At 40.9% G+C, this 12,286-nt stretch overlaps 1 protein-coding gene across 1 annotated transcript in view; it reads right to left on the bottom strand.

The window, feature by feature from the left end:
• The window catches only part of lama2 (laminin, alpha 2), a 199,125-nt gene that overhangs the window by 116,312 nt on the left and 70,527 nt on the right, over positions 1–12,286 (bottom strand). The window contains exon 15 of the mRNA XM_079645313.1: positions 1,700–1,782. Within this exon, the coding sequence (XP_079501439.1) occupies positions 1,700–1,782 (83 nt within the window). The remainder of the gene's footprint in view (positions 1–1,699; positions 1,783–12,286) is intronic.

Here is a 12,286-nt window from a genome sequence, read left to right as displayed (position 1 = left end):
CATCACAACATATAACAATGTGTTGCAACTTCAGGCAATTTCTGTACTTATCACTTAAAAATATTTGAAGCCGTACAATAGTTCTCTTATTGAGAGCTAATGTGGCTTTTTGAGTTTGTCTCATCATGGTTTAATATACTTATTGTAAGTTAAATGTAATTTGATATAATGTTTCCAACAACCTGGATGATCTTCAACACCAACTCATGACAGAAATGTCTGGCAGAAACTGCTTCATGCTCTTCTTTGTTCATCAGACTGTCCGTTTTCTGTCCGTCTGCTGAATAATGCTGGGCTCAGGTTGAGAGAGAGTGGTGAGACTCAGTAAGGTTATGGGCTATAAGTCAACTTTGACTCGGTCTATATGTGAGCAGTTTAACCAAATAGTTAGTTAGTTCCCTTCATTTGGATATTATTTATAGAGATACATCTATCCTTCGTTTCACAAGAATGAAGCTAAGACATTTTGTTGTTGCAATTTTGTTCTTCTTGTTAACCATAAAACATCTGGTGACCCTTGAGATTTGTCAGATGGACCTTCAGGGTGGGAAGTCATGGTTCAGGTCTGTAAGTGATTCAGAGGTCTTGCATAAAAAGCGTATTTGCATGTTTTTATTTGGTTTCTTCAACTGTTAAAGCCCCTGTCACACTTTCCCGGAATTGACACCCGATAAAGGAAATGTTCAAATTCGGCTCTGATCGTAACAACATCGGGAAATTCGTGAGGGCATCTTAAGCCATCGTATGACCGCCGGTGGAGTTTCTCAGGCTCCGGCAGCAACTTCGTGAGCGGCAACTTCGTAAGGCACTCGTGAGGGCATCTTGTCAAATCGTGTCATCTTCGTGTTATCATCGGTGCCATCGGGCAATCGCCCTCACTCTGATCGATGGCACCAATGATAACAAGATGCCCTAACGACGGCCTTACGAAGGGCAAAATTGAAACACAAATTCAACACGAAAATGAACCTTCGCAAGGTCCTTCTTCAATTTTTTGGCATGCCAAAGATTTTGCCACCGCTCACAAAGTTGCTGCCGGAGCCTGAGAAACTCCACCTTCGGTCACACGAATGCTTAAGATGCCCTCACGAATGTCCCGATGTTGCTACGATCAGAGCCGAATTTGAACATTTCCTTTATCGTGTGTCCATCTGGTTGTTAATTGTACAACACAATCATGTAAACATATTATGTAAATAAACCAATTTGTGTTCTGTGAAACTGAAAAGGATATAATATATTATTTTGAAGGCAAGTTGACAGGAAGTTGTTGTTGCTATGGAAACAACATGACGGAGAAAACTTAATATCTTCTACATATAAAGACAGAGAAAGTAAAGAACAAAGTCAGAAAATATCAGTACAGTATCATAATACTTGTGTTACTTTTGTTGCAGTTGTATGTCTTAAATGTAATGTAAATGTTGCCTTTGTGTGTGGTTCGGGGCCATCTTTGTGCGAAATTCACAATTCAATATTCGTGTGTCCATCGGGTGTACATTTCGGGACAGTGTGACAGGGGCTTAAGTAACTACTTAACGGCACAGAGAGTGAATGCTAAAAGAAAAGGCTTGGATGTGAATTATCAGGAACACTTTCCACCTTTCGGAGGGTTCACTATCCACTTAGCACGCCTAAGTTAGGCTATCTACTTCTTTTGAAATGATTGACATTTCCAAGAAAATATAATTTGACTGACACCACCCCCACTCCACCTGGATAATAGTCAAAGCTTTTGTCGTGGCAACCTGATGACACATCTTTAGCTTTGGGGAATAGGAACTAAAAGAGATACAACACCGCAGAGAGAAAAGACCAAGAGAATAGCACAGCAGGAGAGGGAAATGACGGGAGAGGAGAGGGGAATTATGGGCAGTAGAAACGAAGGAACAATAAACACTCAGCCACACGGCTACACAAGACATCAGTGGGATCCTCCTGAGAGCATCATACGCCTGTTATTAACTTTATCAATGGCCAGAATGAAAAGACCAAGACGTAATCCTCTCTGTTAAAACCCTAATCAAGTCCCGACACAATCTTTATTAAAGTGAACATTTTGTGAGGGCCACGAGTAGATCAGTACATACAAGTCATTAGGCTTAATATTTGGTGGTACAAAACGGCAAAGTAATCCAATCTCACAGCAGATATAAAGAGAGAAAAGAGAAAATATTGAGCTCGATATGCTGTTAAAGGATTCTGCTTTACAGGTCCTGCTGCGATGCAAATGTACAAAGAAAAATCATTAATTAGGCTACTGATAAAAGGCACCCTATTATGCTCCTTTGTAGGTTCATGTTTGTATTGTGTGTCTCTACTGTGACATGTCTCCATGCTTTAAGGTTCAAAAAGCTCTTTATTTTGCTCATACTGCCCGTTTTCTGAAACCAGAGCCCAGTCTGCTCTGATTGGTTAGCTGGCCGGCTCTGTTGTGATTGGTCAACAGCTTAGAGATTCCCCGCTCCTTAGGGGAAAGGGGTCTATTCGAGGTGATTTAGGCAGGGGGGGAGTTTGTGGAAGAGAATTTTCAGGGGATTTTTTTGCCTTTACAAACCATTTACATGAACAGAAACCTAAATAAAACACTACAGGAAAGAGGAAACCCCCAAAAAGGCAAAATAAGACCTTTTAAATGTTCAGTGACAAACTACTGTTTATCAGAGAGAGAGGAGAGGAAACTGAGTGACTAAATAAAAGGAGAGCGGCGGAGAGGAGAAGAAGGAAGGAGGCTGACAGAAAGAATCCATGATAATGTGGAGCAGTCTAGTCCGAGAGACACAAAAGAAGAATACAATAAGAGGGAGGAGAGGAGATAGGAGGAAAGAGGGTCGTTAGAGTTTGAGGTTTTAATTTGCTGCCTACAGTATGCTGAGGAGTGGGTTTGTCATGGCGGGAGAAGAGGTGTGAAAATGAGTCACTATCGACCTCAGTCCTCCTCCAGGGTTCCCACCAGAGCCCTGATGTAAGATGACTTTTCCAAAACTTTAAATAACCAGAGCATTTTAATGAAGTGCAAGTGCTAAGACAGTCATGAATGTAATATAGTTGCTATTTTAAAAAAGGTCACACTTCTGCTACAGTTGGACTGTCTAGACTCTAGAGAACATAATTTCTTGGAGACAAATGTGTGAAACAAGCTGGAAAATGTATTCTGGGATGTTCTTGTAAAGAGACAGGTTTATGTGCGTCCTCCTCACATCCACAGAGAATTAAATTAAATAAAAAGATTATTTTGGGGATACATTATCTTTCATATGTTGAAACAGATCTTAGGAAGGGAATTACAAACCAATCTGCCAATCACAAGTAAGCTTACTCTCTCCAATCAAGGTCATTTGTAACAAAGGACTGACCACCTTCACAGGGTCAAAGCTGACGTTTTGAGTGACACTAAACCTAAATCTAAGGACAGTCCTTTTTAGCTTTTTAACATAACTTACATAGTTCAACACAGTGTAACAACAGTAACTGACATATATTTATTTTTGAAGCATTTTAAAAATGCTCATGGCAGAAACAAGTAGTCCGCTTGCTGTGTCATCTTGAATCAAACTGTGTTTTTACACTCTAGTTTTAAAGTTTTAAAGAAAAGTGTTTAATAAAACTATTTACAAATTGGACTAAGAAGCTGTTCTGGAAGTTTTGCTCATTTAGTTTACTTATTCCTAATGAAATGATAGATGTCAAAATATCAATTTTACCTCTTGGTAACTGAAGGACTTGTTGTCCATTGTAGTTTTTTTTACAATTAAAGGTGGGGTAGGTAAGTTTGAGAAACCGGCTCGAGATACACCTTTTGTTATATTCCATGGAATGCTCTTAACATCCCGATAGCGATGAATATCTGAAGTGCTTTGACAAAAAATCAATTTAAAAAACGTCATCTGTGGAAGCCGTAGTACTGTAAAAAGCACGACCAATCATCTGAGCCGGCTCGGCTAAAATAACTGGATGGCCTACCTGCCTGTCAGCCTTCCATCTGTGCACAAACTTATCCCGTGCCCTCATTGGTCATGTGCGTGTGTGTTGGAGGAGGGGCTCTGTAAGGAAGTGGCAGATTTTTTACGGTTGTGTATTTTCTAGCGCACTCGAGCTGGTTTCTCCAAAATGACCTACCCCACCTTTAAGTCTTAAACATCACGCTCATGATGAATTTATGGACGAGAACTCCTCAACAAGCCGAGGGATTTCAATAACAACTTAATCTTCTATTGAATATCAAATGAATGATCAAAATATATTTTTAACAGACCTTGAATTGAAATTGTTTGTTGTGTTGAAAGCCAATAAGAAACATTTTAGCTTAATTTAACACGTCTTTCTTCCATTAAGTAATCGTCCAGCTCCAAACAAATTGAATACAAATGATACTAATTTGGTTTCTTCATAATTGTCTTATGACATGGAAAATACGTTTTCTGGATGAATGTTTTCTCATCACTATGCTCATTTGATTTCAAGCAACAGAAAGAAATAGGAATATTGTTTGGATTCTCTGATCTCCCACAGTGAGAAGAAACTTTAGACGTGCAGAACAAAAGGACAGAGACAAGTGAGTGATTGTGGTGACTGGTGAGTAAAGGCAGTACTTACATCGAAAGCTATTAGTATGCAACTTTCATTTTTGCCTACCGCAATCTAGTTTCTTCAGAGAAATGTGTTTGCCAATCTGCATTCGAACGCCTGTTTGCTGTCAATTTTCCCAGTACAAAGGCATGTGACGCTCTCTTCAGGAGATTGGGCAGAACGCGAAGGGGACAAAGGAAATCATCCTTCAGGAAATGAAAACCAGATTGCCACAAAAGCTTCAGAAAACAAACTCCACTAAAATAACACACAAGTACAGCCATACACAACAACGCACAGGGAAACAAAAACACAGGATCATAGAAATAAAAACCCACACACACACACACCAACACCTGGGCTGCCTTTATGATGCCTCTGTGCAAGTGGTATTGGGAGTTTTCACTGTGGTTACAAACACAGATGCATACAAGGACAGACTGTTGTTGTTTCTAGCAGTAGGCTCAGATTGGCTCCAGATGGACCAATAGACAGAGGAATGCTGAACAACATACAACTGACCTTCTGTGTGTGTGTGTGTGTGTGTGTGTGTGTGTGTGTGTGTGTGTGTGTGTGTGTGTGTGTGTGTGTGTGTGTGTGTGTGTGTGTGTGCTCGTGTGTGTGTGTGTGTGTGTGTGTGTGTGTGTGTGTGTGTGTGCTCGTGTGTGTGTGTGTGTGTGTGTGTGTGTGTGTGTGTGTGTGTGTGCTCGTGTGTGTGTGTGTGTGTGTGTGTGTCCAGTATCACAGAATCTCAGTGTTGCAATGTATTGTTTGATCCATTTAACTAAATGTAATTCCATTATGTGTGATGTTATTTCTTTTAAAAATTTTTGCAGCTTAGTTGAGTTTGGAGATGGTTGTGAGGAGGACTATGATATGAAAGCCTCTATGCAAAATGACAATACATTAGATGCAGATTCACGTCTGAGATTTCAAGGATTTGTTTTGTCATTTGTAAATAGCTACAGTGTAGATGTATTGGGACATGCGATTGTAGCATCAATGTCACGCTGATTGTGTGATTTTAAACATTATATATCGCAACATATAGGCCTCCACAAAATGCCATAATATGTTGGATTTGTCAGGAAATGAGATTGGAGCCCTTAGGTGCAGTAACCTTGTTTAAAAAAGCTACACATGTCTAGGATTGCTCTGAAAAAATAGTTAAAGGTGGCTTTGTCAACCAACATGGCGATGTAAAGGTGGCCAAGGTAGTTTAATTTAACTCAATTTAGTTGCAAGATCTTATCGTGTTTTTTCTGGGCCTAATTGGCAGCTGTGGGAAAGTCCTGCCTGCACACTGTAAAGGTATTTTCTTTGACTCCATGCCCAAGGGTTCCCTTTTATTTAGTTTGCAGTGAGTTGGGCTGGGGGTCAGTCATGGGGTAGGAACCCTGGGTGGGTGCTGGCAGATAGGAATGAGGCGGATCGGTTGTCATCTGGCTGTTTGAGGTGCTCTGCATGGGGTTTGCCCTCAGAGGCAGGTTTGGGGTTAAAGGCGGTCACATGATGAAGTCTTTACACTTTATTACCTTAAGGGGATAAGGGGTACCAAGAGATGGGGGGCTAATGAGGTTCTTTACTACGCCCATAAACACTTACAGTATGCACACATATTACGGCCTAAAAACTTGCAGCAGTGCTCATGCATCAATTTCCCTCCTGCATTTATTGGTGAGGTTTGGGTTAAGACGATTTGATAAGGATAAGGTAAAACAACCTCAGTTACGATCGGCTTTTTATGTAGTTCAGATTTAGGACGTTTCATTCCATAACATTTTATGGCAAGCTGATTTTTTAAAACGTGTTTTATTATCAGTTTAGAAAGCAGAAAAAACATATGGGTGCCACTTAAAAACAAGAAGAAGGGAGCAGCTTTTGTTTGCCGGACTTTGACATGATAATAATCCCTGTTGTGACAGAGTAGAGAAGGTGGTAACGGACTGTTTCTCTGTATTTCTCATCCAGGACGCTAACGCATCAAAACATAGGAAGTGTAGTATTTACGTGTCACAAGAACGCGGATATCTTCAAAAATCTTTAGCGAAAGAGTCTTTCAAGACATCCGCGGTTGTTTAGTTAAAGAGTGAAGCAGAATTAAGTGTTGAACAGTGTCGTGTAAAGTAAAAATGCTCCGTCAACTACATAAGAACACCTGTCGTCGGTGAAACGCCCCTCCTTACTGCAGAACGTCTCTCATTATGTGTTATAATGTTTTCTAATGGACGTTGTCTGATTATATAATCATATGCGCGGGCCGCTAGAGTCTGTTGATCTCCAGATTAACAGCAGCATGAGAATAACCTGCCGAAAGTGCCGATGCTCCATGGCGGAGGCTCCGGTAGAAATTGCCGGGATTTGCATTTTTACCCCCTTAATGTCTGACCAATGGTTGAACAGCATTTCCGTGCACATGACTTGTGTTTAAAGTTTATAGTCCGTTTGAGTTTTGCCCGTGTGAACGCAAACCGAACCTTCTGAAAAATGAAACAATGTAACAAACTGTGGACCGGTGCGCACCAGAAAAGCGGACTATTAGGTGTGAATGCACCCTAAGAGCGGCTCACTCATTTGCTTCCAGCCTGTTAGAGCTGATCACTTATTTCTCTACACTCCCACAGCTCGCTGACTCTTGAAAGTCAACTCCAGCAGCTTGCTATGTGTCAGACTTGAAGTGACAAAGAATGGCACCCTATATTCAGTACAGTGGGAGCAGGTTCACCTCTAAGGCTGGGTTAGACTCACACTTTCTATCAAGGCCCTGTCATCATCCTTATTGTGTGGTTAAATCAAATCACACTGCCTTTAACAGGTTGGATTTGTCAGGAAATTACATATTTACTCTTCACTTCACACATTTCCATAATTATAAAGCGCAGTTTCCTGTCCATGAAACAGAAATTGGAATTTATGATGTCAACAAGAAATATAATCTTAATTTCAAGATATGGGGCGAAGCCTGCGAGCTCGTTCAGGCAGTCAACTCGAGCACCAATGATACATTAACACGTGACGCACCTCGTCCCTCTTACAACCAACCAAACATATTCTCCTAAACATGCCGCTCTATTTAAGCTGCCAGGTCTTCCTGCCTCTGCCTCCTCGCTATGCTGCCACTGCTGTGTTCACTTGCTATTGCTGCGTTCATGTTCCTGATGCTGTGTTTCAAGTTGCTGCTGCTTGCCTGCCCCCCCCCCCACCACCCCAGCCCCACCCCAGCTTCCACCTGTAGGCCCGGGGAATAGTTATCTAATCATCACTCAATGTTCTTTGTAAATCTGTGGAGTGATGAGGCCCGAGCCTAGACGCCAAACTATATGCTGCTTCTAATAAACATATTAAGAAACATGTGAGCTGTCTGACTGAAATGTGCAATGCGGTATGTTTCATTAGACATTCATTTTGTTCTTGTAATGAAAACATCAGTGAATCGGAATTGCAATGATAATTAATGTTGTATCACTGGAAAAGAAAACCAGGTGTGGTGACTTTTCCCTTTTTTCTGAGCCTGGAGATTACTGTGTGAAGCTCTGCGTACACTTTCCAGGAATACAAATGTGTGTGACACCAAATGATTTGGTCGCTGAAAACTGGAACAAATCCACTGTGATTGATGTAAAGGCACTTTTTAAGCCATGTAAGTGGACAAAAAGAAACGAGAGAGGGAGAGAAGAGAGTGAGAAAAACGGGAGGGGAATCCATCTCATGCAATCAAGACAAGATTAGGAGAGGCAGTAATATACACAGAGACTTCTACACACATTTCACTCTCTCATAAGTCACAGCTCAGTTGTTCTGTGAAAGCTGATATTCCTCTTGAGCATTAGGTGCAAAAAGGGAGAATTGATTCCCACAGAAGTATTTAACAGAAACACTTTTAAGACACACTTCCTTCATCACAACTTTGAGGTGTCAGACTCAATAACCAAAGTGAAACCGTAGTATATTTCCAACACTTCTCTGTCTTTGCTTTGCACGTGTAGTCGTTTTTCTGTTGAAAGGACTATTATTTTGTGTTACTCCTTATTCACAGGACCATGAAGAAGACAAGGAAGACGAGAACAATTAGAAATGGTCTCAGAAAGTTGTAGAAAGTACAGGTAGAGAAAGTACAATTAGAGAAAGAGTGTGGATGAAATGTGTGTGTGTGTGTGTGTGTGTGTGTGTGTGTGTGTGTGTGTGTGTGTGTGTGTGTGTGTGTGTGTGTGTGTGTGTGTGTGTCTGTCAAGTCTCAACACTCTGAGCTTCCTTTCATCAGGATGCGTCTCCTCTCTCCATGTTCATCCATCACCCTCTTTATCTCCCTGCTTCAACCTCTCAGAGCTCTCTCTCCTTCTCTGTCACTCTGCTCCTCTGAATGATGAGCATTCCTTGTTTTTGAGCCTTTTATCAGACTGTGAATCTCTCAGTACATCTGGGTACAAGGAGGTAAGGATTTGAAGCTTTTGAAGGCTGACAACAGGCTGATATTTCCTTTGGATATTAAACATGTTTACTTCTGACCAGGATCTTGCTCAAATAGTTCCTCATAAATGATAAATCACAGCATATTTTCTCAAATTCCTCTTGTCAGAGTTGATCTAAAACAACTATGAGACCCACATTATCCCTTATGTAACCTACAGAAAGCATTTCAAATGGACCTTAAAGTGAGATTATTATGTCAATCTGTCCCTTCCTAATTCCAGCACTGCGAGGCCCGGGGGGACCCAAGTTCCCATCAGCAAAAACACGTGGGTTTGCTATCCTGGCTCCAAAATGGTGGAATGAGCTCCCCATTGAAATCAGGACAGCAGAAAGCTTACACATCTTCCGGCGCAGACAGAAAACTCATCTCTTTAGACTCCACTTCGAGCGATAGAATTACTAACAGAGCATTTATATACTAACAAAGGACTGGCTTATCTAAAGCCAGTTGAGTAGCACTTGAAATGTGTTGGCTCTATGAAACCTGATGTACTTATATGATTCTATTTTCTTCAAGTTTGTATCTTCCTGGTCGAATGCACTTATTGTAAGCCGCTTTGGATAACAGCGTCAGCTAAATGCAATGTAATGTAAAAACACTGCTTTAACCCTTTAACTGCCAGCACCACCATTTGGTAGAGCACATTTTGTGTCTTGATATCTTGTTGAAATAAAAGAGTTTAACTGATTTAGCCAGCTCTACCCTTTGGTTGACATGTTATGCACAAAACAACCTCTAGATGTCACTGTGGTTTGAACAGAAAGCCCTTCAGCTAGGTGTAATTATTTTTTGGAAACTTTTTTCACTATCTTTTATGAATATATCTGGTTGTATATATTGCTCATTTTCCATAAAAGAAACAAATGTATTTCAGTTTGTGTTTTATTTGAGTTTGATTCATACAAATACTGAACTGTATATGAGGATTATTGAAAATGCACTTTTACCATAAAAGGCCAGCTCGACCAGTTGGTAGAGGCTCATAAAAACAAAACTGTGTGGTCAGTCAAACAAAAGAAAATGGTTTATGGTTATATGTGGCCCATTTGATAAAAAAATGCAAACAAATAATTTTTCCATAGCTTTTTTCTTGGTCCGGCAGTTAAAGGGTTAATGGTCAAGAAACGTAACCTTTAAAGTGCAAATTGATCCAAAGCAACAACAGATGTTATTTTGTGAAGTAGTATTTATGGGTCAAAGAAAATGAAATATATTCCAAAACATTCCATTATTATTGTATACTATATAAAACTGCATTATGAGTACTGTGTGAATTGTACCCAATGAACTGTACTGTATACTGTAATTGCAATTTGTACTCTCCTTTTAGCTGTTTTTTCCTCTCCTGAGGTAATTATCCGGCTTTTTAGCTGCTAAATGCTCCACCAGCGTGTCACTAACACTGTGTCTGGTGTGTGGCAGGTAGCTTACTGTGGGTTTGTAAGAGATTTTGTTAAAAACAGCTGCCAGCTGTTGCTGGAAACAAGATTGGTACCAGGAGTTAAATTGAACCAAAAGCTGAGAGATGTTAAAAAGACTTTCCCAAACATACCTGCATTTATTCCATTGTTAACATAAGATATTGATTGAGTCGCTTTAAATATAACAGTTTGAGTTTCAATCAGAATCAGGTTTATTGTAGGTTTATACATGCAAGGAATTTGCTTCGGGGTATACAGTAGTGTGTGACAAAAAAGTATTAAAAACAAGTCGTTTTAAAGAGGCCCCAATTATGTTTTTGGAGGTTTTCCCTTTCCTGTAGTGTGTTATAAAGGTTTTTGGGCATGTACCACAATGACATCACTATGTAACACTCTATTGGCTAACTCTCCAACACTAATACTACCTTCGCATACTCGTAACATTGTCAGCTTTATTTGGCTCTTCATGCCGATTCCAACTTATCTGCATTCTAAACCACAGGGAAATTATTTTATCAGTAATTGAAATGGCTATGCTTGCGAATGAGCAGTGGACCTACAAAATACCCAATGAGCATCAAAGGAACATGCTTCTGGACCAATGAGCATCCACAGAGCGAAGCACACTAATAGGCCAATGAGCATCTCTGGTGATATACAGGAGTTCATGCAGGAGGAATGAGAACATTAGCACACACATGTATACTCTTATGCATCCACTGCTAGCTTGTCATTACACACACTGCCTGTCACTTCCAATGATACTCGCTAATGTGACAAACCGCAGTGTGGGTGTGTGTGTGTGTGTGTGTGTGTGTGTGTGTGTGTGTGTGTGTGTGTGTGTGTGTGTGTGTGTGTGTGTGTGAGTTGCATAGTCAAGTCACATAGCATCTATCTCTGTAACACGATCAGCGATTGAAGCAAAGAATCGCTTTTTCATACAGTACTCGCACACTGCTTCTAGCAATCACACACACACAAGCGCACACCCGCACACACACACACACACACACACACACACACACACACACACACACACACACACACACACACACACACACACACACACACACACACACACACACACACACACACACACACACACACACACACACACACACACACACACACACACACACACACACACACACACACTGGTAATTTGTTTGTTTCCCATGTTTGGAGGCATTCGGTTCTGCTCCGCTGTCCCTAATGCCTCCAAAACACATCATTATCTGACTTATATAGGAGTGTGTGCGACTGTGTGAGTGTGTGTCTGAATGAGAATATGTGTTGCTGTTTTGTTTGTGTGTGTGTGTGTGTGTGTGTGTGTGTGTATACTAGTGTGTGTGCTAAGAGAAAAACAGTTGATTATCGAGTTCAACAGGCGAAACACTGTTTACCCTGAGAGACACAAAGCGAGCGAGAGAGACACGGAACGAGAGAAGGAAGAAAGCTTGAGGGAAGTAGAGGGAGATAATTTAGGAACAGGGAGGTGAAAAATGGGAGTCCTGGAGAGACGGAGAGAGAGTCAGAGAAGCGGACCAATGAAAAGAAGCGGGGACGGAGGGATGGTTAGAGGGAGGAGGGAAAGAGGATCAGACAAAGAAGTGAGATGACAAGCTAGGCCTGCAGGTTGCAAAGTAATGAAATTCTGTGCTATATTACTCTTAGCCATGACACCCAGACAAACATCACAGTCAGTCTGTTGTTGTTGTAGTAGGGCAACAACCGACTTCAGAAACATGGGCTGTAGCTATTTGCAAGCTGGAGTGATGAAGTCTAATCGTGGCCACAGAAAACCGCTGCAGAAACTCAAACAGTC

Source organism: Notothenia rossii (genome assembly GCF_949606895.1).
Source record: "Notothenia rossii genome assembly, chromosome: 8".
NCBI classification, from domain to species: Eukaryota; Metazoa; Chordata; class Actinopteri; order Perciformes; family Nototheniidae; genus Notothenia; species Notothenia rossii.
This window is presented reverse-complemented; position numbering and strand designations above follow the sequence as displayed.